The sequence below is a fragment of the Impatiens glandulifera genome, chromosome 4, assembly GCF_907164915.1.
Source record: "Impatiens glandulifera chromosome 4, dImpGla2.1, whole genome shotgun sequence".
Taxonomy (NCBI): Eukaryota; Viridiplantae; Streptophyta; class Magnoliopsida; order Ericales; family Balsaminaceae; genus Impatiens; species Impatiens glandulifera.
The window spans coordinates 27600713-27628202 of record NC_061865.1 but is presented as its reverse complement, the minus strand read 5'-3'; the positions used below and the strand labels follow the sequence as shown (position 1 = coordinate 27628202).

The 27490-nt window shown below is 30.6% G+C and overlaps 1 protein-coding gene across 1 annotated transcript; it reads right to left on the bottom strand.

The window, feature by feature from the left end:
- Window positions 1-7639: 7639 nt before the first annotated feature.
- Window positions 7640-8593, bottom strand: LOC124935021 (keratin, type I cytoskeletal 9-like). The gene has a single exon (XM_047475488.1). The coding sequence runs from the start codon at window positions 8591-8593 to the stop codon at window positions 7640-7642; it is 954 nt and encodes a 317-aa protein (XP_047331444.1).
- Window positions 8594-27490: the final 18897 nt, after the last annotated feature.

Here is a 27490-nt window from a genome sequence, read left to right as displayed (position 1 = left end):
TATCAACATTTCAAGATATATTGAATCAATTTATTAAGTGCTATATTTATATAGGTCCCGCTCTACAATTTTTTTTATATGCAAAATTTAAGATGAAGAATTCATTCCATCCATTTCAATTATCTTAAAAATATGAATTAATAGTTATTAAACTTAGATTATTATTATTTTAAAATAAAAATGAATTTAATATAAAATAATTAAAAAAACAATTATAATTTAAATAAATTTAGTAAAAAAATAAAAATAGATTAAAAAAAATAGTATAGTTAAAAAATATTTTAAAATAACATGAATAATTAAATAAAAATAATTAAATAAGTAAACTACTTACCTTATATTCTAAAATTAAATAAAAAAATATTTTATAAAAAAGAAAGAAGAAGTCGTTAACAAAATAAAAAGGCAACCTTATCAATTTTCTAAACTTATATAACAATATGTATAATCATTTTTTTAAATATAGTTAGAAAAAATATTATAAAAAATAAAATATTTATTTTATTTAAAAAAACTAAATATATTAATATAAAAAAAATTATTAACCAATTTATACAATTAAGTTTTTCAGATGAATGAACGAATTATCTATTAGAGTCGATATCGTGTTGTTCATGTCGATTGTGTCGATTGTGCCATTCGTGTGCACGTTCTTGATTTGACAAGTGACCCTAAGAGATTGGCAATCGCGACCACAATAAGAAAACCGCAACCTTGATACTGAGAGAATTTGATGAGTATCGAAAAATATCAATTTTAATTTAAAAATAAAATTAGATCAATCTCGATCCACTTAAAAATCTAACTGAATCAATTTTAATCTAACTATAAAATTTAACTATAAAATTTAACCGAATCAATTTTAATTTAAAACAAAATCCAATCAATCTAGATCAACTACAAAATCTAACTGAATTAATTTAATCTAACCATAAAATCTAACCGAATAAATTTTAATTTAATTATAAAATCCAATCAATCTTTAACCATTGGTTGTTCTTCAATACCAAAATTAAAACATAAATTAGACCAATATTCATCATCTAACAAAAAAAATAACAATTGATTAATATTTTGTTGTTTATATTCTGACTCAAATTCAACTTTAACAACATATTTGTAAATCAAACATAATCACAACCAAAATAAATAAAAATTCAGTTTCCAAAATAATATATTTAAATGATTTTATAAAAAATATATATATGTTTTTTAAATATCAATAAAAATAAGACTAAACGATAGAGGCCATTAAAAAATTAATTTTGATAAAATGACCTAATCTCTACACGTGGTAATACATTTATTTATTAAATTAATAAAATTATTTATTTTATCAGTATTACAAAATCAAAGATAGCCACTCGAAAAAAAAAAGCGAGAAGATTGAAGTTGGCGCCTAGTAAAAATAAGTCTTTTATCGAAAGTATAAACACTCGGTAAAAGTCTTCTCCAGACAATCTGTCAGACTATCGGCATCTGTTGGTATTGATCTTGTCGGTAAAGTTGTTGAGACCTAAGCCGATAGTTTTCATATCTTTCGGTATATCCTTTTCCGAAAGTTTTAGTTAAATCTTTCGGAAATGCTTTTACTACGTTTACCAAAAGATTTATTGAAAATCTTTCGGAAATGCTTTACTTCCTTTCCCGAAAGATTTATGCATATCTTTCGGCTCTGCTTTACTTCCTTTGCCGAAAAATTGTTGCATATCTTTCGGGTTTTCTTTACTTCCTTTTCGCTCTGCTTTATTGCTTTTACCGAAAGATATATGCATATCTTTTAGTTTTGCTTTATTGCTTTTACCGAAAGATATATGCATATCTTTCAGTTTTACTTTATTGCTTTTACCAAAAGATATATGCTTATCTTTCGGTTTTTCTTTATTGCTTTTACCGAAAGATATATGCATATCTTTCGGTATTTTCTCTTTACAGATTTTGAATATTTTGTTTGTTTTTTACATAACATTAACCTGTTTAATTATCAGTCAAACCAAAGAAATACAATAATAATAAAAAATCATTAAATTTTCTAAAATTCAAAACCAATACGTATTACAAACACGTGTTACAAACACGCGTGTACTAATCCAAAAACATAATCCAACATACTTGTTCCAAACACGATAACATTATCCCAAAGCTACATAATAAACGTACTAACTCGGCGGTGGTTGTGGTGGTTGATTCGATAACCTTGCTAATATTTCTATAATCTGTTTTTGCAGGTTTTCGTTATTAATTTGAACTATCTCTTCCAGTTCATTGACCCGCGCCCGGAGTTGTTGGCTCTCTTCTCTTAATGACGACCCTCCACGTTGAGAATTTTCGCTCCTCCACCGATCACCGTGAAAGCGCGATGGCCGGACGCCTGACCCCATACCCATCACTTGCCCATGTCGTTGGGGCCCAAAGGCTTTCTCGGTCACCTCAAAGTTGGAGATATCAGGTGTTTCACTAATTATTTACTCCATCTCCGCCTGCACATTTTAAAGTTTCAATGTATAAACTATAGTTCTATTAAAATTTCAAATAAACTTTAACTTACGATTTTCTCTTGTGACAGTTGGTCTAGCGTTGGGGTCGGGTTGTCTATGGTGACTCTCGAAGTTTGAGTCTTTCTGAACCTCTCTATAATAGTCGGTGGACGTCCGAGTTCAACCTCCTATTCAATAAATTGTTCATTAGTATTAATTATATAGTTGCATTATTTATAGTAAGTTTAATTGTATTGAATAATGTACATACCAGTTCTTGTTTCACTTGTGAAAATAGTTTACTACCCATATGGTGGGGAAACCTCACTTGTCTTCGGTTTCCAATACTGATTGAGCTTTTTTTCTACATTTAAAATAAAATTATAGTTAGAACTGTCGTCGGTACATATATATTTTTATTATGAAATTGTACATACCTTGAAATTCTCCGTGAAATAGTGGTTTTTGCAGAGGAACTCCCAATCTGTGGGATTATAGCATGGTGGAGGACGTGCAAGTAATGAATCCATTATGAATCCGCACGTAATCCCGACTCAAATCGGAGCGCCACCTGTCCCATATTTGCTTGGCGTGTGCTATCCCGGTCTATCTGTACGTGTCTAGAGGGATATCTATGCTCTCGAATGGATCCCGAAGTATAAAAAACAACAAAGGTTAACTTCAATTGATAGTTAATTAAATACAAATTCAATTTCTCACTGTGTCATGACACGCCATAGTAAATCTAGCTGATCGGTACTCAAGGCCTTCCATTTTAGCTAGCGATGCGAGATGAGTGCGGGGTCCCGCACCATCGACCCCACATATCTAGACCACAAACGTCTAGCATCACCATCTGGCCTCCCATGTATATCTCCGAATCTAAGTGGAACCCTCGATCCCTGAGGCCTTCTCGAAAACTTGATATTTTTGTTACGACCACGTCTCCTCGTGGAGGAAGAACCTCTTGTAGAAAATTAATAATATATGGTCAAATGAATATAAACAATAAATATAATTAGTGAAACATTTACCGGTATCAGCAGTGTCCGGAGTGGACTGGTCACGTTCATCCTCTTGCTCATCCTCACGCTCATCCTCACACTCATACTGCTCAGTCTCCGGATTCTCTTGTTGCTCCGCATATGTACTCTCAATGAATTCCTCCTCAAGATCATCATTCTGTGTTTGGGGTACTTTTGGTGGGGAAAAAGCTATTGGGACCAGATTGAACACCCGTTCCCCCGAAGATAACACACGGTCCACTATCGGTTCCCCTGAATGCTTCCCCCGACTCCCTGAAGACCGGGTGGTAAGGTTGCCAACCTGTGAAATGAGCCCCCTAAATTTGTTAACGAGTTTTCTTGGCGACATGGTACCTGTTCACAAATATATTAGTACAAGCATATTGAAGTTTAAGGTAAACATTAATTTAATCTTAACTATATATTTGTAAAACGTAGATTTATTTTTGTCACAATCTTCCAATCGGGTCGTGATGTCATATTAGGGGCGTAGAATACTTGTTTTGCTTGACTTGCCATATGTTGGGGGAATTTCTCCACGGGACTCCATGTTATTACATTCCTGCACATACTCGTTGCACATGTATTTAATATAAAATCATATCTAATGTTAATAATTTGTACTAACATCGCAATACGAAATCATACATGTAATATGGTTCTGCTTCCGGGCAATTTTTCAAGATGTATGAATGAGCACTATCTCGATCACAATAATCCAAGTTGTATATTGTTCTGTTAGATAGTTCTTCCAACGATGAAAATACTGAGAGGCTAGGGATTGAACTGTTTTTTCGGTAAAACCCCCTTTTTTACTAGTATTTTGTAATTCCCGTTTATCCTCTTCTTTCTCTCAAATCAATTTAAAGGAATATATCTTCTATATATATGCCCTTTTTCAAAATATCATTAAATAAATGCAATTCAAATTTCAAAATCTTTTATAACTTAACGGTAACAATTAACAACCTATATTATCTGATTTATTCCGTTTTTTGGCTTTGATCACAAGTAATTGAAAGAAAGTCTTTTGTAATTATTTTCTCTCTACTTACAATGTTTAAAGAATGTGGGAAAAATAATACAATCAAGGGTGGACAGAAGAAACAATAATTGAAGAAGATGATGAGCATCAAGAAGAAAATCATGGAGCTCTCCTCCTTGTGCGATATTGATGTTTGTTTCCTCTGTTTGGGAGAAGATAAAAAAATAGAGACATGATCTGAGAATTCAAATTAACTGAATCTCATTCTCCAACGCTACAAAAAAGAGATTTCAAATAAGAAGAATAAGGTTTTCGTTACTATTGCAGATCGTGTTCAAATATCGACTTCTTAATTGTTTAAAGAAGGAATTGGATCTCTACTTGATGGGTTTTATCAGATATCTTTAAAAATATTCTCAAACCAAATTGCAGAAAGACTAGAGTTGATTAGTAACCAATTATCATCGAAGAATCAATATTTTTAGAAGAAAAGACGAGTACCATTCACTCCATGACATGATCGACACAATAAAAAAATATTGAAGATGATTTTGATATCGAACATATATGGTCCAAATTTGAGACATTGGAGGATGATGAGATCATGACACTTGATCAATCATTCTTCAACACGGAGGAGGAAATGATGGACCTTGATGCAATTGCAGGATCCACGCTGGAAAAATACATTCAAGATGATTATGATATAAAACATATATGGTCTGAATGTGGGACATTGGAGGAGGAGGAGGTCATGGACCATGATCAATCTTTTCCCTTCTTCTTCAACTCGAAGGAGGAAATCAATACCCATGATTCCAAGAAATTGGCAGGATCTCCTAACGGTAACTCTGTCTATTTTACCATTGTACATGAATAACAGAAATTTGAAAATATTGATATCACACGTATGAACGGTAACAACAACATCAACATAAATGATCGAATTATCTCCTACCTGGTTTGATAGGTAAAACTAGCTATCATCATCCTTTTATAGATTTTAGAAAATTGTATAGTAAATATATGTTAGAGTATATATGAATATTTATTGTTTCAAGAACATTCTTTATTGAGTTTATCAATATTTCAAGATATATTGAATCAATTTATTAAGTGCTTACAATTTTTGATAGGATCGGCTTTATCGATAGAGATGGGGTTTGGCTATTAATGAAGGCTTATGAAAAACGGGTTGAAAGAAATCTTGTTAAGAATTTAATTCGCTTTCTTTTCTACACAAACCTTTGTAAACACTTGAAACAGATTCAAGGCGGAATTGTTTACTTGGGTTTGAAGCTTAAGATGAAGAATGAAAAGATGACAGAAATGAAAGAACACAACAGTTTGTTTATGGATGTTCGGAGAAACTCTCCTACGTCACCCCTTCTTCCAACCACCGGAAGGATTCACTATAAAATGGTTAGAATCAAATATAGTTTGCACACACTTAGCTCACTAATGAACATAACACACACTAATCAATTTACAAGATGAAGAATATCACTCAGCTAAAGGTGTTTTTGATTCTATCTCTCTCTTGATTCACACACAGTACAATCAGGAAAGCAGCTTCACAGTATGAATATTCAAAGGCTTGATTTCTCTTTCTGAAATCTCAGCAAGCAAGACTGTAGATTGGCTAATCAGTTCGTTCGGTAAGGCTCGATTATGAAAATCCAGTGCTTCGTCCATTGTCCTTAGGATTTGATAAATGCTGGGCAGAGGCTAACGGTTGAATCTTTTAGAATGATACATGGCACTCTTCCATTGGAAAGCCTCCATTATACACAACAGGTTCTGAGCACAAGGATCGTGGTCGTACACACTGGTAGTGAGCTGAATATTTCATCAGAGATGTACCTTCAAAACAAGTAATATGAGGGAAATTCTCTTACGTGACATTCGTTGGTTGGTTGCATATATCTGTCGTACTAATCTTCACTAGAAAGTGGAGTAGGAGTAGGGTACAGCTACAACACGTGGGTAGGCGGGTGCTAGGTTCAAGCATACTGCTTAAGCTTAGCATTAGACGTATTTCAGTTAGACGACCTTGTCTAATGAAATCAAACATCCCTGTCTAAGAGCAGAATCCATTAGACCGCCTGGTTTAATGGGATTAGACTTACATCTAATTACAATCACTTCAGACTAATCTGAAAGAGTTAGACTTACGTATAACTTTCACCAATTAGACTACACGTCTAATTGTTACAAACCATTAGACTGCACGTCTAACTCCACTGAGTTAGACTACACGTCTAATTCCGGTTCAACTTTAGACTTGTCTAAAGGAGTTAGGCTTACGTCTAACTTTCACATTCCATTAGATTGCACGTCTAACTCCACTGAGTTAGACTGCAAGTCTAATTCCGTATACATTAGACTACACGTCTAACTCCACGAGTTAGACTGCACGTCTAACTCCACGAGTTAGACTGCACGTCTAATTCCGAGATCTATTAGACTGCACGTCTAACTCCACTGAGTTAGACTGCACGTCTAATTACGAGATCTATTAGACTGCACGTCTAACTCCACGAGTTAGACTGCACGTCTAATTCCGTAATCTATTAGACTGCACGTCTAAACTCCACTAAGTTAGACTGCACGTCTAACTCCACTGAGTTAGACTGCACGTCTAATTCCGAGATCTATTAGACTACACGTCTAACTCCACGAGTTAGACTGTACGTCTAATTCCGAGATCTATTAGACTACACGTCTAACTCCGCTGAGTTAGACTACACGTCTAATTCTGGAATTTATTATACTGCACGTCTAACTCCGTTGAGTTAGACTACACGTCTAATTTTGTGCATCTAATGCCAAGATCGGTCTAATGAGCCTCATTAGAGCCAAGTCTAATGAAATATGATTTCGATACACCTGCATCAAAACGCATAAATCATTTCATCATCAAAATCCCAATGGTTAAATTATTTCAACACTTAGTCAAAATAATTTGACCCAACAATTTCTCCCTTTTTGATAAAAAAAATTGAAAACCTGCATATATATACCAAAATACGCATTCATCACATAAATAAACAAACGTCTGTTTACTTACATCAAACTTCCCAAAACCAATATTCAGAACATTATCAAAGAAACATTGTTTGAAAGACTTAAATAGAGTAGGAAAAAAGAAGTTATTGTTCTTCCATTTTTACTCGAGGATTGGTTGGGTTCATGTCTTGGCCGGTTAACATGTTGAGAAAAGGAGGAAGACTGCGACCACCACGACCGCTTCCACTTGATCTACCACCACAATCACCGCCACTGGCACGACCTCTTTGATCAAAGCCAGATTGCCTACCACGGCCACCACCACTGCTTCGGCCTCCACGATCACCACCGCTTCGATCTCCGCCTCTCTTAGTTGGCCTAGGATTTTCATCATTGCTCGGCGCTCGTCTAGATCTAGTGTCGGTTGATACACCGTCACTTCTTCTGCTTGACTCACCTTGGGTGATACGGGGTTGATCTTTTTCAGCATCAGCTTTTGCATTCTCTTTTGCTTGAAACTTTCTTGCAATAGAGTCAGCAAATTCCAGTCGCTCACCATCATTTCTTCTTAAACATCCTTGGATTTCCATCATCTGGTTCTTCAGAAAGCTGAGTTCATCCAAAGTCTCCCTATGACGATCATCATTGATATGCCTTTCAAGGTCCATCATTTCAGATTGACGACTGTATAGCTTCTTTTCAAAATTGGAGAAGTTTAAGTTTGAGACGTGAGTCTCATACGTGTTCTTCTTCAGAGTATTGTCTAATTCAGTAAGAACTTTGATGACTTCAGCAAAATCCTTTCTTTCTTCTTTCTGGGTGTTCAAAGCTTTTATCATATTTGATCCCATTGAAACCACGTTCTTTTGAAGAGAAGAAAGCACAGAAGTCATAGACTTCAGAAGCTTAATACCGTCAGCAGAGGATTCTTCGTTGGATGAATTCTCTTGAGACTCTGTTGTCATACTCTGAATGGGTTCGAAATGGGTATGGATCTGCATGGATTGCTCCGGTTGATCCTTCTCAGCTACCTTAGCAGCTTCATTCTGCTCGTCTTCTAATAGTTCCCTTTCAACTCTTTTACCATAATTTTCCATGTCACTAATATCAAATTAACCATAATTTCATATTATAAACTTCTTTTTTAATATTATTATTTTTTTTAAATTGTTATCTTAATCAAAAGTAGTTTTAAAATTATCAGAATGAAAAGTAAAAAATATATTATCTATATTAAAATAATAATGAAATGCTTACCCTATAAAAATTATCCATGATAACTTTTTTTAAAAGTGTTATTTTATCAAGATCCTTATCAAAATCATAATTGTTGGTAAAATTGGTCAAAATAAAAAGTGAAAAGTTATATTATTTATAAAATTGTGATTGAATTAAATGAGAATTTTATTATGATCAAATTTTAATATTCGGAATTGTCAAATAATATATATATATAGAAAACGGTTAGAATCATTTCATTAAAATTCCAAAAATGAGAGGGTTAAATCAAAGCTAGAAAAACCCTAGCTATGATTAAGTATAACAATCAAAATTCCCTAAAAAACTGATTGGTAATATTCATATATTCTAAAAAAAATAGAGATTACAAACAGAAAAGACTACATTCAAACTTAACTATCATAGCCTAGCATTTTCCCATGCCATCCATTTTTATTGAGAGGCATTCTTCCCATTCCTCTTCCTTTTCTCGTTCCTCTCACGATGAAAGGAGATTGTATTGAAGATGATGATGATTATTGTTGTTTCTCATTTTGAATTCTCTCTTTGTACGAGCTCATTTTGATTTGATAGAGAGAATTGTTTCTGAGAATTTCAGAGTTTTTATCTTTGTTATCTTCAACTTTAATTTATCTATTCTTATCTTCATTATCTTTAGTTTCAGCTTCAGGCTCCACATTGGTTTTGGAATCTTCTTTATTGGCTTTATAATTTTTTGTTTCATCTTTAAAATTTTGGGTATCTTCCTCTTGAGTTTCCTCAACAACAAATTGAGGTTCCTCTTCCATTTTCATTCTGATTCTTCGCATTTAAAATTTTTTTTCCTCCTCACCTTGATTTCCTTTACTTTATTTCCTTCACTACTTTCCTTTTTCCCATAATCCTTCTTACTTTTGTCCTCTGCATTTTTATCTTTTTTATCACTATCCTTGACTTTCACAATATGCTCTTCCATTCTTGATTCTTCCGTTTCATTTTCTTACTTTTTTTGCTTCACGGGCTTTAGTGATTTTTTGTTTTTCCTCAATTACTTTGGCACATTTAGTACTAATTAACATGTTTGAAAGTATTACAGAAAGCACACTTGTTTGACCTCCATTCATATGAGATTTTCATTACTGTGGGCTTTCCCTTCCTATCAACAACTATTATGTTCTTTGGAAGTGTACTTTGAGGATGCACTTCAATGCTTATTCTAGAAAAAGTAAGGTTCTCTCCTCCCTCTGTAATTGAGTCCATATATAATAGTTTCCCCAATAGACTAGCAAAGTGACTTTAGAGCTTCTATATTATAGATGTGTGCTGGGATGTTCCTAAGTTTGAACCATATTTGCACTGTTTCCTCTAACTTGCTTAGAATACTCAATTCTTTAGACCATCTCTCAAACTTTATACAGCTGGATCCAATATAAGTATTCCCAATTTTTAGAATATCATTAAAGTTCGTTCCATTTTTGAATTGTAGAAAATAGAGATCATGAATGTTTGCAGAAACTTTCTCCAGTCCTTTCTGCTCCCATTGTTTCATTAGTGATTCCTTAGTGTTTGGGAAAGATACATGGTTCTTTTCTATGTAGTTCCCAACAACTACATTTTCCCATTCTTTGACGCATTTCTCCTCCACTTTAGTGGGAAATTTAAATTCAAAAGGAGAGTTGAGAATCTCAACTTTTATTTAAAACTCACCCAAGTAGATTTGACCTTTGTATGCATGATCTTCTGCTTTCTTTTTTGCATTCTTTTTTTAGACTTCATTTACCTTCCAGTTGGAATTGCTCCTGATAGTATAGCTCTTTGATTTTGGGGACTTCATTAGCTCCCTCATTATTTCTATTGACCACTTTACTATCTTTTCGTATTCTTCCTTCTTCAGTAGGTTCCAATCTTGAAGATAATGTATATTCAATTGGACAGTTGTTTGTTGTATTTTCTTTTTGTTGAGAACAATCTCTCATTTCTTTGTATGCATCAGTAGCTTTGTGATTTGATTTTTAAGTCCAAAAAGGTTTGCTCTTCCATTATATCCAACCTTCAATGTTCCTTCATTTTTCTCCTATTTTTCTGCTACAATTTCTTTAGAATTAATATCAGTAATTTGTTTTTTACCTTTGTTGCATTCATGCTTTTCATGGATAATTTTTTTCAGCAATTCTATCGATTTCTTTTTCAGCTACCTCCCTTATTCTTTCCATCATAAATTCTCTGACTTTCTTATTCTTATTGCTTTTCTTTCTTCTCATTTTGATGAATAGTAGAACACAACAATAAAACAGAACAATAACATAATAGGGTACACTAGAAACCCTAACCTTCCAACCAAGCTTTAGAGATGAATGAACGACCTAGTTATTAGAGTCGATACCATGTCGATCGTGCCGATTGTGCCGATCGTGTCGATCGTACCTTTTGCATATGTTGTTTATAATTATAAATAATATTTTTATATTTATTATATTTTATGAGTAAACAAGTAAAAGACACTATGTTATTTTATTTGTAAGAATTATATATATTTAGATTAGTTAAAATTAAAATATTAGTAAGATAATAATTATTCATTAATATCACTATGGCTAATGTTTAATTTTATAAAGTAATTTATTTTATTATAAAATACATATATTAATATTAAATTATTTAATGTAATAAAATTAAAACTAAAGGTCATGTCTTGTGATGCTACCCACCTCCATGAAATAAATTATCTGATTGAAAAAAAGACTTCAATTCATAATTTATCATTAATGAAAATTATAAATCAAACTTATTTGTATTTTATTTTACTAATAAATATAATAATTCAATACCTTTTATTTTATGGTCTTAGTATGGCTTATTTTATACATGAAATATTTAAATTTAGATTTGAGTGATATTAGGAAAGGTTAAGTTTCTTTTTTAACAACAATTCAATTCAATATTTATGTTATTTATCCTAACATAAAACATTTTAAGTGAGAATTAAATTATAATATTTTATAAACTATTATAGTGAGTAAAAAAATATTAATGATATTATTATTTAATTCATATTTATATTTATTGGGTATATAATTCTTGTTACATCAAGATTTAAAACTGCATTTTGGTATAAGTGAAAATATGATTACCGGACTGGTAACCCTGAGAAAGTTCTCACGATATTTATCTAAAATTTTGAAATGTTTATTTCTTTCGTCGTTTCAAAAAGATATTTTTGAGTTTTCAGTACACTAGATATATAAATAATTTTCCCACCAACGTCTTGTTTAGTCTCTATCTCAAATTTTAGTCTTTGTATATGAGACACAATGTGTTACGCCCTGAAATCCTAATTTCTTGCACCTAATTCAACGTAAATTTGATCATAAATGCGGAAGCGCTAGGGTGCCTTTCTAGGGTTGGTGTTGAAATGGTTGATCTAAAAGTCGGTCTTACGGTCTCGGTCCCTCCTTCCACACACATCTCTAACACCATGCTTTGCTCCAAATCTCCCTTCACTTGTCATAAAAACATGTGGCTGGGTACCCTACACCACACAAGCGTAGTGAGTCGATAGACCTAGAAAGCATATAAAAGAAGACATTAAAGACATTTTAACTACATTGCATCCATGAGTGTTTTTAAGGGAATATCATCATCCATGTGTACAGTTTCATACTTGAGCATATGTTTGGGACCCTAGACCTTGGGAGTTGATCCCCCAAGGTGAGGCATCCCTCCGTCAATATCGTCAGCACATATTTTGGAATCCGACTACTATAGTTCATCTTGGTAGCCATCCTCCCATGACCGTCAATTCCTTCATCATGATCACTTCGATTCCATAGCCCTTAACTTAAAAACATCCTTCTTTAGAAAACCATAAACTTGCAATGAAAACATGCTTTGAAAACATTATGCATCGTTTATATAAAATACATGAATAAATAGCATTGTATGGGTTTAGAAAACAATAGAAAAAGTACTTACCAGATAATTCCTTGTCTGCAGAATCATCGGTTGGACCACTCGGTCCTTGGTGCCATCATCTACGGTCTTAGATCTCTGTCATGACCGTAGATTCCTCGGTCTAGAAAAGCTGATTTTTAGGGTGTGACAAACTACCCAACTTATAAGGAATTTCGACCCGAAATTCGAAACTATGGGCCGTGCTAAAATTTTGATTTTGAAAACAGCTTCATGCAAAACCTTATTTAAAATCATTTTGAAAACAATTTCATGTCTTGAAAAACATTATTTTAAAACCATTAAATACCCAAAGGCCTTGGAGGTGCATCTTCAGGTGCATGTGTGTGAAAGTACAAAGGTTCGGAACCATTGCTCTGATACCAACTGTAACACCTTTGACTCCTAAATTACTTAGACCGAGTGAGGGATGTTTTAAAATATTAACATTCATAAACGGAAAAATAGTAACATATGCGGAAAAGATATATATATTCAAGTGGTACTACAAAAATTCGGTCTTTTAAAACAAGACACGGTCTTTTACTACACAATTGTTTAAGATATGGTCCATTGTTACAAAAACTTTGGTCTTTAAGTACTTAGACCCAAAAAAAGTACTATGTCTTCAGTCCTGGTCCCTCCCCTCACACACATACCCATCACCTTTCCCCACTTCAAGCCTTCCTTCATTGTGTCCCATAAATCTATTATTGTGTACCTAAACCACACAAGTATAGTAAGTCTAAAGACCCAGAAAATATTTATAAAGTGTATAGTAAATGCATTTAAAAACTTCTTGTATTGATATGATGGTTTATAAAATAATATTCCATAGTGATGAAACAATAACATTTCGAGCACATATTTGACCCTTGACCTTGAGAGATGATGCTCAAGGTGAGGTATCCATTTTGAGCACATATTTGCAGGGCACTCTTCGGAGTCTATCTCTAAAGTCCACAACCTGGTTAGATACATTTTGTGTGGGTAGATATTCTGATAGCTCATGTTCATAAATCAGTCCCATAATAAGCAACCATCATTTTTGGAATCGGACTACCAGAGCTCATGTTGGCTAGCCTTCCTCCCATAATCATCATATACATCTTTATTCACTATGTTTTCCATAAAAAACATATCATACCTTAAAAAAATAGATTATACTTTGGGAAAACAGATCATAGTTTGGAAAAACAGATTATGCTTTTGGAAAACAGAATATACTTTGTGAAACAGAATATACTTTGTGAAACCGATCATAGAAGATATATGAACTATATAAACTGGCGTGGGTTTTTAAAGATGGGTTGAGAAAAGATTGATTGCCTTAGATGATCTTGCTAAAGTTGTATGATCGTACTAAAGATGTTATGATCTTTCTTCTAAAATATGCCTTCTGTTTTCTTAGTATAGAGGAAGAGAAAAGAGATAAAATGAATAAATTGGTGTAGTATATATGTAGGAATCCCAAGATCGGTTGAGGAAAAAGGGTTGATCACTTGTTGTTCATAGCATGGGCTGAATAATATTATAATGAAAAGTGTTGGTCATTAGCTTGTCGTTGGCATGGGTTGGATAATATTATAATGAAAAGTGTTGGTCATCAGCTTGTCATAGGCATGGGTTAGATAATATTATAATGAAAAGTGTTGGTCATCAGCTTGTCATAGCATAGGTTAAATAATATTTATAATGAAAATGGTTTTTCATTAGCTTGTCATAGCATGGGTTAAATAGTTGTTTAATAAAAAGGGTTGGTCATGGATTTGTCATAGGCATGGGCTGGACAAGTTGATAAAGGAAAGGGTTTGTCATAGCATGGGTTAAATAATTGTTTATTATAAAGGGCTTGTCATCAGCTGGTCATAATATGGGGTGCATATTTAAATATATAAAGAACTTGTCATGACATGGGGTGACATAGGCATGATGTGGAAGAAGTATGGGTGGATGAAGTATGGGTTTGAATGACGTGGCATAAGTATGGTTTTGTAGAAGTATGGGTTGGTTGAATTATGAGTAAGGCAATAATATCCTCGGTCGGACCTCCTCGGTCCTAACTCAGATTTTCCTCGGTCTTGACACATATTTTACTCGGTCTTGACACCTATTTTCCTCGGCCCTGACACAGATTTTCCTCGGTCTTGACATAGATTTACCTCGGTCCTGACATAGGTTTGCCTCGGTCCATGGTTTTGGCCAAGACCGAAGATACTCTGTCTAAAATGAGTTTTTGGGTGAGATACCAACTTTGTAATGTTTTCAAATGAATAAAATGAGTGAGCAATAAACTAGTGTGAAATGTGTGGCTATTATAGTCATTATTTATAAATTATGAGTTGATTATAAGGGATATGGTTTATAGTCAAATAGTTAATCGGTAGATATGCATAAATTCATGTACGGATTACAGCTTGGGCTTACCACTCGCAGCACTTCCATATGGGAGAAATGTAGAGTTACCATGTTCCACCAATAACACCTAACGATTTTGACGGATCGTGCTTTACCTTGTGAACTCATGCGGTTCACCCTGTAAACTCATGCGGTTTACCCTATTTAATAATATTATATTTTATTTATAGTTTTTAAACATTTTTTTTATAAAATAGTGGTTCCATTATTAGTTCAAATTTCACCAAAAAATATTTATTAATTAATTTAATTATATATATAATAAAAATAATAATATGTAGTGAGAGATTTTCTCTCTCTTTTTAATTATTATTTTAATTATTATTTTAATTATATATAAATAAATTACAAAAATGTATATAACATTTTAAATTTTAATTATATATATAGAATTCAAAACTTGTGGATCGACACTTGAAGGAGGATGATACACGTTCAGAATAAAAAACAATAGAAATTGTGAGTTGTCAAGTCTCGCATTGACATGTTTTTGGTTAGTGAGTCGAAATTTCGGAGAGGTTAATATTTATCAAAAGGTACTTCTATGGAGTTGTTAGGATAATCGACTTATTATATTGGAGCGTAGAGTTGTGACCTATTGTTAGGTTTGTTAGTTATTAATCTTTTTGAGCTATGTAAAGAAGAAGATATCGGGGTTAGACAACGTAGCAGGCTACTTGGATGAGAGTTGGGGATAAATTGTTTCAAGTATCTTGAAGGCACATGTTAAGTCAATTAAAATGAACTTAAGAAATAAGTTTATTTAAATAAACATTGTTCAAGTTATGGACTAACTGTATTTTGATGATGTGCGGATTAGTTAAAATAAAACTTAGTTGTGCACAGGCAAAGCTGAAAAACTCTATTTATTGTTTCAATCGAACAAAACTAAGATAGGCTATTTTTTTTGTGCAGGCACAAATTTAAAGAATTATGCTACTTTAGACGTGGTCTGAAGCAGGCGCTAATAGATGTTTTGCTGCTACAGGCGGAGTCTAGAGTACGCAAGTAGATGTCGTCTAACTCCTTTAGACGTGGTCTAAAGGAAAACGTAGTTAGACGAGGTCTAACTCCTTTAGACGTGGTCTAAAGGAAAGAGCAGTTAGACGAAGTCTAACTCGTTTATACGTGGTCTAAAGTGAAGCACAGTTAGACGAGGTCTAACTCCTTTAGACGTGGTCTAAAGGAAAGCGTAATTAGACGAGGTCTAACTTCTTTAGACGTGGTCTAAAGGTAAATGTAGTTAGACGAGGTCTAACTCCTTTAGATGTGGTCTAAAGAAAAGCGTAGTTAGACGAGGTCTAACTTCTTTAGACGTGGTCTAAAGTGAAGCGCAGTTAGATGAGGTCTAACTTCTTTAGACGTGGTCTAAAGAAAATCGTAGTTTGACGAGGTCTGACTCATTTAGATGTGGTCTAAAGGGAAGCGCAGTTAGACACGATTTAACTCCTTTAAATGCGGTCTAAAGAGAAGCGTAGTTAGACAACGTCTAATTCCTTTAGACGTGGTCTAAAGGAAAGTGTAGTTAGACGAGGTCCAAAGGAAAGCATAGTTAGACGAGGTCTAACTCCTTTAGACCGTAGTTAGACGAGGTATAACTCCATTAGACTTGGTCTAAAGGAAAGAACAGTTAGACGAGGTCTAACTCTTTTAGATGTGGTCTAAAGGGAAGCATAGTTAGACACCGTCTAACTCCTTCTTAGACGCGGTCTGAAGAAGAAAGTCTAATGATTTGCTTTAGCAGTCGTCTAAAGGAAGCATCTGTCTAACTACGTATTCAGCTCATCTGAAGTTACCATTTTCAATAGTCTAACAAGCTAGTTGATCCCAACAAATACCATGTACGCGTATATCAATCAAATTGCCCACGATTGTATCTCTCTACTACAAGACAATATTAGAAGATAATCGGTGCACTACATGTCTAGTACGGCCACGATCCCAATGCTCAGAGTATGTTGTACTCTCGTAGTATTAGCGGTCGTCCAACAAAAGGAGGAAACGTGTCTACAAAGAAAATTCGACCGTTGATGTACTTCAATTATAAATAAAAGCCAAGGATAACGGAAAAAATACTAGAACTCAACAACTTGATAACTGAGTGAATCTTGCTTTTTATATATTGTTGCTTAATCTCTCTCTTTGATTGTCTAATCTCTCCAGCTCAAGCACAAATTACTCACTGTCTCACTGTGTGATTACTCTATAATTCATATATTATCTTTTCTGTGTGAAATCTTAGTGTTGTAAATTGAACAGAGGGTGTTCTATTCAACAAAGAGTTAGCTAAAAGTTCATAAGCAGGCGGTTGTTAAGTCTTTTGGTTTCTGACTGGGTCTGTGTAGTGTGTTCTATACCGATCAAATCCTTCTAGTGAATATCCTTCTAGTTGTGGAAGAAGGGGTGACATAAGAGTTTTATCTACGAACATCCATAAAACTCCATGTGTTCTTTACTTTCTTTTACTTACATTCATTTGTCTGAAACTTCAAATCCAACAAACGATTCTGCACTTAAACTTGTTCAAGAGTTTGTGAAGATTTGTGAAGAATAGAAACAAATTTTAACTTCTAATAGAGTTAAAATTGAACTGAAGTTAGTAAGCTGTTTATAATAGTCAGACCCTAGTCTCTATTGTCAACATCGATCCTAACAGCGTAGGCTAGGAATAATGCAATTAACTCAATTTCGGTGAAGGGTGTTGCCCAAGATTGTGAGCATGCGATTTCAAATATTATTGTGCAATTCTATAAAGATTTATTCAAGGAACGACATAGGCTTAGACCGAAGTTGGATGGTGTGAATTTTTTTGCTATTAGCGTGGAGCAAAAGAACGCATTGGAAGCTCGTTTCATGGAAAAAGAAGTGGATGCAGCGGTAATGGGCTGTGGGAGTGATAAGGCCCCGAGAAGTGATGTATTTACTCTAGTATTTTTTTAAAAAATGTTATTTTTCTCAAAATTTATATCATGGAAGCGATCGAGCAATTTTTAAATTCTCATTATTTGACAAGAGTTAGAACACTTTGCTAATATGCATGATTCGTAAAGCGCTTGAGACAATTGATGTGAAATGTTTTTGACTTATTAGTCTTGTTTCACTATAAGATTGTGTCTAATGGAGAATAGGCTACGCGAAGTTCTTGATTCAGTAATCTCGACAAATCAAATGAATTTTATTAAAGGTCGTCAATTTTTTTTTGCGTCTTTTATTAAAATGAATGTATTGATTCAACAATAGGGGAGATAAGTGTGCCTTCGTGAAACTAGATATTGAAAAAGCTTATGATTATGCTAATTGAGATTGTTTATTCGATGTAATGGGTATGGGAGAGAATTTGATAGATTAGATCAAATTATGCGTATCGACAACTAAGTTCTCTATAATTATGAATGGAAGCCCTAAAGGTTTTTCAAAAGCTCGAGGGAAATCGGGTAGGGTGATCATCTTTCCCATTCCTATTAGTCCTTGTCATGGAAGATTTTTCAAGAATGTTGGCTTTCGCCGAGCATGCTAGCTTCATTATAGGAGTGGGTTGTGGTATGAGGAGGTCTTCATTTTTCATTTCACATTTACTTTTTGAGGACGATACATTATGTATGATTCATTCCACTAAAAGAAATTTCAAGCATCTTCGAAATATTCTCTGGTTGTTTGGAGATTGTTCTGAATTGTAGGTTACCTCATTAAATTTGAGATCTTTGTTTCTCAAATTACGTATCCAATAGAAGGAAGATGACACTTTTGAGCATCTTGGGCATCAGGGTGGGATCATTTCTATCTACTTATCTTGGGATGTCTTTAGGTGCTAAAGCCCGTTTCAAAACTTCTTGGAATTCGATCATCACTAAAATGGAAAGAAAGTTATCAATTTAAAAGAGCAAGATGATTTCAAAATGTGGGATTCTCATCAAAAGTGCTCTAGCATTTATACCTACTTACATGATGTCTATATTTCTTATACCTAAAAGTGTGCCTATAAAGATGGAAAGAATTATTTGTAAGTTTTTTTAGGGGGCCATCCGAGTCATCATTTCGTTATTTGGTAAGCTGAGCTAAAGTGAACAAATTTAAGGACCAAAGAGACTTGAGTATACGAGATTTCACATCATTTAGTAAAGCTCTTTTATCGAATTGTTTTAACAGATATTCTTCGTTCATATCATTTTGTATTAAAACATGTTTAAAATATCACAGATTGAATCCTATTTTAGGTCATTACATACTAACACTCCCAAACTTCATATATTTTTTAAATATTACAAAATTAAAATTAATATAATTTAATAATAAATTATAATACCTAAATCATAATAAATTAAACATTATTTTTAAGTTTTAAACTATTTTTTTAATAGGTTATAATGTGTTATATATTTATCCTCTATAATATATATATATATATATATATATATATATATATATATATATTTTGTAATAATTCTTCATAAATATTATTATTATGACTTAAATGAATGTTCTTGGTTAGTTTTTGATAGAAAGGAAATGTATTTTTATTTGTATATTATATTTTATTATAAATTTGAGGTAAATGTTAATCCAATAACAAGTAATTGATAAAGTTGTAATGTCTAAATTTATTCAGGGACTTTAATGTAATTTACACTTACCTAATTGCTCTAAACAAAACTGGGCTGGGCGGTCCGGGCCCATAAGAAATGCCCGGAATTTAACATAGCAACATTTTATAGCTAGCCGCCGCTTATTCATTTGAAAATCTATAAATAAATTGTAATAGAGCACACATAAACCATAGATGATACAGAGAATTAAGAATATGTGATTATCAATGGAGTTCTGATTGTTGGAAGATGTAAGGCGAGAATCTCCTATTTAAAAAAATACAATGTAAGTGTATCAGTAAATGTCTATGATGATTTATATAGAGTGACTGAAAACGGGTGCATTTATCCTTCTCCTCTCTCACTAACCTCAATCCATTCTTAGCCTTGATATTTCTATGGGTAAAGAAAGATTATTTCCAATCTCTCATGATTGTGGAAAGTACATTTCCTCAACCATTTTTCCTAGTACGGTTAATCTCACTATCGATGAAGATTTTGGATGTGGATGTGTTGACAACTGCTCGTGTTATTGGAATAATGAAGGCAATTTCCCATACGACTTCCGAGGAGTTCTGATCAGAGGTAAACCAATTATATATGAGTGTGGGCAAGGTTGTATGTGTCCTCCGACTTGTAACCGTAACCGTGCGTCCCAGAATGGGTTGACCAAGCAGTTTCAAGTATTTAAATCGAGAGAGATGGACAATTGAGGTGTCTGGTCATTAGATTTGATCAAATCGGGTCATTTTGTATGTGAGTTTGCAGGGGAGGTGGTCATGAGTGCACAAGCACGGGAAATGTCTATTAATCGAGATCTTAAAGAATGGGAGATTTATCTAGGGTCGTCGATGATTATGTTGGTATCCTCCCTCGCAACCCTTGGATTTCATGATAGACTAGTCTAAGTTTAGTTGCAAATGTTATGGTGCAAAAGGTGTTGTATAGTCATCATAATATTTGTTTACCCAGATCTATGCTTTTTGTAATGGAGAATATCCCTACTTGTATAGAGCTTATTCTTGATTATAGAGATGTTTAGCCTTAACTATAAAGATTGGAGTTCAAATGTAGAATCAATAAAACATTGTAATAGTTTATTTCATCATTTATACTATTAAAATAGTTTGGATCAACTAATTTTGAGTGTTTATTTTATTAAAAGAGTTTTTAGAACACATATTTCAAATATTTGGTAAAACAATATATATAAATAAAGTATTAACACATATTTCAAATATTTAGTAAAGCAATCATTCTTATTATAATAAAGTTAGATAGTTGAAAAAAATTATTATAAAGAAGATAAGAAGTTAATTTACAATTGTAATATTGCGTGTTTGAAAACACTTGCGTTTTATAAATATATATATTAGAATAAAGAGTAATTGTATTGAATTATATTAGAATAAAGAGTAATTGTATTGAATGATATTGAATTATGTGTCCTAAAGTACGTAGGTTAAATAAAAATTAGATTAAACTTATAAAAAAATTAATATAATATAATATTAATATTATCATAATAATATCTTACCTAATTAAATTTACAAGTAAATTAATATAATAATATAATATAATAATATTATCACAATTTGTTACCATCTAAATATTATTTATTTATATAACAATTTGTGAATAATTTATTGATCCAAATTTAATATTTAAAAGTAACATTTTATTTATTAAAATAATTATTTATCATGAACTTGAACTTGTGTATTTTTATCTGTATTTAAATACTTGTGAATGTATTTGTTAACATGGTTTTGCAAAATCTTAAAGAATTGTATTTTATTTATCATTACATATTAATTATTAATAATGGAAATATTATATTTGTTATATATACAGAGATATTAATATTAATGATAAAAAAATATAAATAAATAAATAAGTAGATAAATTATATTTTATGTAGCTTACAAATAGTGAGTTAATAAAGATACATATAAATAAAAAGTTTATTATATGTTATATAAATCTTTATTTATAATAAAAATAAGTGAAAAATAAAAATTAAAAGAAAATATGTATAGTAACAAGTTATTTATATAATTTATAATATTATTTTATACATACATATATAATTAAGAGAAAGAATATTATATAAAATATAAAAATTTATTATGAGATTATTATAACTAGATTTACACAATTGTCTTAAAAAAACATATAACAGATGAAAAGTGATTGTAATTCTGTTAAAATATTATTTTTTAAAATTAAAAAAGAACTATAATTAAGTTTATTTCCTTATCTTTGCTTTTGACAAATATATAAATCTAATTATATTGTAGTAAAAATATTTAATAATATATATATGAATATTTAAATATTTAAATTTTATTTTCCACAATTTTTATAAGATTTCATCTAATTTATATATATTTTTAATTTTTTCATTATATAAAATTTATTAATTTATAAATGTGAATTGAATATTGTTGATAAGGAATAACATAAAAAAACAATTATGATAGAATATTACCTTAATCTTAATTTAGAATTTCAAAAAAATATCACTTTATAAACTTTGATATTATAAATTGAATATGGTTGAAAATATTACATCATACATATTCTCTTTTTCTTTTTAATGATTTAATTGAATATGGTTGAAAAATATTATATATAATTATATATAATATGACATTGTACCACTATTAAATAATAATAATAATAATAATATATATATATATATGAATATTTTAATATTTATTTTTTATTTTCCACATTATATAAGATTTCATCTAATGTATATATTTTTATATTTTATTTTATTTAATATATTAAATTTATCAATTTATAAATATTTACCTTATAATTTGAATATTGTGTATAAGGAATAACATAAAAATATCTCTTTATTTATGATAATATATTCAACTAATCTCAATTTAGATTATGAAAATAATATTATTTAATAAAATTTTAAATGTATACGATTGAATATGGTTGAAAAGTATTACTAACATAAATAACTTTTTTGTAATAATATATTCACATAATTTTAATTTTAATTATGCTAGTTTTTATTATTATTATATTTTCATTAAAATAAATGATAATTTATTTTGTTGAAAATTAATAATTATTGTTTAATACTTTTTATAAATTAGATGAAAATTAAAAATAAATATTGATATAATGTGAAATTTATTTCATGAGAATACTCTATAACCAATTTTTTAATATTATTTTTCATATTATATAAGATTTAATTTAATATATTTTTTTATTTTTTATTTAATGTATTAAATTTATTACTTTATAAATTTTTACTTTATAAGTTGTTGATATGTATTAACATAAAAATTTGTTTTTTTACGATGATAAATTTCCTTCATCTCAATTTAGATTATGAAAATAATTATTACTTGACTATGGTTGAAAAGTAATATATATAAATATTATCATTTTTTTATGATAAATATATATTCATACAATCTTATTTTAGATTAAGCTATTTTATTTTATCATTATCTCTTTAATAAAACAAATGATCATTTTTTTTTTAAATAAAACTATTTTTTAATAGTTTTATGGTATTATATTATTTATTTTTTAAAACTGATATTAAGTATTATTTATAATGTAATTTTAATCAATAAATATAATTAATATTTTATTTTGACAATTTTATAAAAGATTATTTAAATAATTTTGGAAATTACAAAATATGTTACTAATGAATATAATTAGGTTATTCTTCATTAAAATTTATTCTTGAATATTTGATTTGTATTTGTTCATAAAATTCATGCACTTCAATTTTATGACTTCTTATTGAAAATTGAACTACGAATAGGTCTCTTATACACAATTTATTATAACATTAAAGGTTATATAATATATTTTTTTTAATGGCGAGAAGATAATTAGTGAGATATACATTTAATTAAGTTTTAAATATATTTTATTGTAACTTTCGGAGATTCTGCACTAATAGCTTAGCACGTGTTTGTGGACATGTAGTAATACGAGGATGGGCTCCGGAGTGGCTCGATGTTCAATACATTTGAACATTGGTTTCCATGCCAAACATCTTTTTAAAATAAAATATTATTTTAAAAGATTTTTGACGGTACCTGACTGCTTTAAAAACCAATTATTTAAAAATAATTAATTTTATTCAAATTTTAATAATTTAAGTATTTGATTGTAACAAATGATAATTTAACTTAAAATATGATTTAAATTAATTAAACATAATTAATTTAAGGGATTATTAATTTGAAAATAGAGTCGTCTAATGATTTTAGAAAAATCAGTAAAATATATGTGTATAAACATATTTTTACCAAAGTTTCTACAAGGGGTTCATTATTTGATTACGCTCGAGAAATGGTTTTTGCGCTATGTCCTTCGCGCCAGTCAAAAGACGATTTTATTTATTTTTATATAAGTCTGTTATTAAAGATTTATATATAACAATTTATTTATTAGTAGTTCGGGGGTCCTAAACAAGGATGAGTTTAGATTACGTAAATAATTATACAAAATTATTTAGATGGGTGTACCTGCGATTGCGTTGATAACAGATTAAACAAAATTTGAAAAATATCAAATAAAGTATTATAATTTAAAAATAAATCCAAATGGGGCCTTATCTAAAATATATGTTTGGGAAATATCCCAAAAATATTCGTATATCATTTTATGACCTTTCGGTCCCAGGCTAAGAACCTCGATCCTTTGCCTTGGTCCAAGAGGACCCGAGTGTTCTTCATTTGGTATGAAGATTGCAGATCTTATAACTTTTGATACAGACCATGAAATTATGACTAGTAAGCTACAAGCAACTCCTATGGATGTAATAATCATAACCCCTAACCCTAATCCCGATTAATTGATCTTTACAATGATCAATTTTTCAAAAACGTTTTTAGGGAAAATTTTGAGATATTTTGAATTGGGTCATCTCATGGCCTTATTCTTGTTTCAACAACTTTGAAATGTTGATTATAGTCGAACACAACCAAAAAAAAGAACATCAATCAAGCTCTGTAATAATTTTTAACACTAATATTCAAATTCATTTTTTTCAAAATTTCAGTTGATATTACGATTTGAAAATCTTCCTAACATGTTTGTAAATATGTTAGGAAACTATTTGAATCAAAATTCAATCATAAAAGCTCAATAACACAAAATTCATAATTTTCAGATTTTCAAATCAAATTTGGATATTTTCAATTTAGGTTGAATTGATTGAATCTCTTCCGTCATAATGCTTATAAATCATTTAGGGATTGGTTTCAAATCACATAATAAACCCGATCAAACTTGGAAAATCCAATTTTGAATCACAAATTGAAATGTAGCATGTCTAGAAACTTACCAACGATTGGAGAACACTCCAATGATGTGTAGGAAGCTTTCCCAAATCCTAGATCAAAGTTTGATCGTCAGAGAAATTTTTACAAAAATCAGTTCGCCAGAATTTTCAAGATCTTTGATTTAAGCTATAATATTTGATGATTGTTTGATTGATTGGAAGCTGAACACATAGGGAGTATTTACACTCAGCTAGGTCGATTATTTGACGTCGAATTCAACTTCGATTTGGCCATCGAAACTCTTCCACGTTTCTCTTTTTGGGTTATTTTGAATTCATAAATTCAAAATATTATTATAAATTAATAATATTATTTATAAATTAGGGTAGATCAAATTTTTATGCTTACACTTATACATATCTTGTTTAAATTTTCTCTTTATATATTTAATTTTATTTGAATTTATATCTTAATATCTAAAATAATTTAAAATGTTATAAAATCGTTAATTTGTATTGAAAATAGCACAAATTTCTCTTATAAATATTATATTTGTTTTTCCGTATTTTGTTTTTTAAGTCCTACTACGGGCAAAATATTCACATTCGTTCTGAGATGACTTTTTTAATTTCATATTAAAAGAACGACGCACATGCTCTGTTTCATTTTTTAGATAATGATGTTGCAGAATAAGGCGACGACAAAGTTGTTACTCATTCGTCTCCTCCATATTTAAATATTGTGTGTTTGTGGTGTGCCTTCAAAATCATCTCTAAAAAATAAAATAAAGAATAATATTGGTGTTGAAGGAAGGAAGATGTTTGATAGTCATATAGTTAAAATATAAATAATATGATAGAAATTACGAAATATAAAATATGATATTATAATACAAAATCTGTAATATATTTGAATTGTCAGACTAAACATGACTTACACTTAAAAGTCGGTTAAACTTTAGTGAGAATGAATTTAATTTGATTTGGAGAAGAAATTAGTTGATTAGTTAAAATTATGATCAAATCAAAATCTAATAAACATAACATAGTAGGAATCTTAGGCATTGATGATTTTAAATTAGTTATTCATAATCAAAATAATAATTGTTTATATTTGGAGTTAAGTTCTACAGTGTCTAAATAATTTAACAGAAATATTTAAAACATAATTATATGTATATAGAAAATTATACCTATAACATATATTATTCTATCACCTATGATGATGATTTAGTTGAATCGTAATGAAATGTTGCATTCTGGTGTTGAAATCATATAAGTTATTTTTTATAAATTGATTAGGTGTAATTTGACGATGAATTACTTTTTTTTCCAGAAAACGACTTAGCGTCATTTCATTAAAAATACTAAAAGAGAATAAACCGAGATGAGTTATTTGAATAATGTTAAACGAACCCTAGACTTAATTTTTAAAGACAACAAATGACAACAATGAATAACAGAATTGTTAGATCAAATAAGCTAATTAACCTAGAATAATTAGCCAACGATTTTAAATTGACTTGGTTTTGAATATTTATTCTAAATAATGAAAAATGGAGAAATTGTTAAATAAAAATAGTTAATTAAATATTAGTATTAATTAACTATTAAATAAAAAAACATAATTGTGATAACTGTGTGAATTTTATGAAGGATTAAATTAAAGATTCCCAATATTGAAATCGAAATTCTGTGAAAATCAGTACTTTATCATTTCGATAGTCTTCAAAGATCGGTAGTCTGTCAAAACGGAGCCGACAATTTGTAAAATCGGTTATTTAAGAAGATTGACACTTTAGATATCAGTTTTATCTCAAAAGGAGGAATCAACACTTTAAATACAGTTTTATCTCAAAAGGAGGAATCGATACTTTAGATATCGATTTTATTTCAAAGGGCGGTATCTGCTTTCTGCAAATTGGTATTCTATAAAAGCATGTAACCGTCATTTTGTACATATCGGCTTTCTACAAATCAGTATTTTGCAAAAGCACGTAACCGACATTCTAAACATATCGGCTTTCTGTAAATCGGTATTTTGCAAAAGTACGTAATCGACATTCTAAACATATACAAATCGGTATTTTTGCAAAAGCACGTAACCGACATTTTAAACATATCGATTTTATGAAATGAAGCATAATCGGCATTCTAGACATATCAATATTTTGAAGATCGTCTTTTTGTAAAGGTGCTTCCGGTATTTTGCAGATCGGCTTTCTGCAAGCACATCTGGCATTCTACATTTCGACACTTTACATTTCGGCATTCTATGAGGCGCGTCTGGCTTTTTACAATTCCCATACTTAATCAACCTAGAGAATATATATATATGGACATTTCCGGAAAAGTCAGACGTCAACTTTATACTTCCCAGATGAGCATTTCCATTTAAGTGTAAAGACTGATTAAAATCTTCCTGTAGAAACAGAACCATTATCAGACACATGTCAAACAGTCTGATATATACATTCATTGAAGGTTGAAATCGCATTAATAAGAATTTGGCTTATTATTATCCAAGTACAGACAAGATCAAAGAA

Excerpts from the sequence above, each read along its gene's own strand:
- LOC124935021 (XM_047475488.1), bottom strand. The coding sequence starts at position 8,593 with ATGGAAAATTATGGTAAAAGAGTTGAAAGGGAACTATTAGAAGACGAG.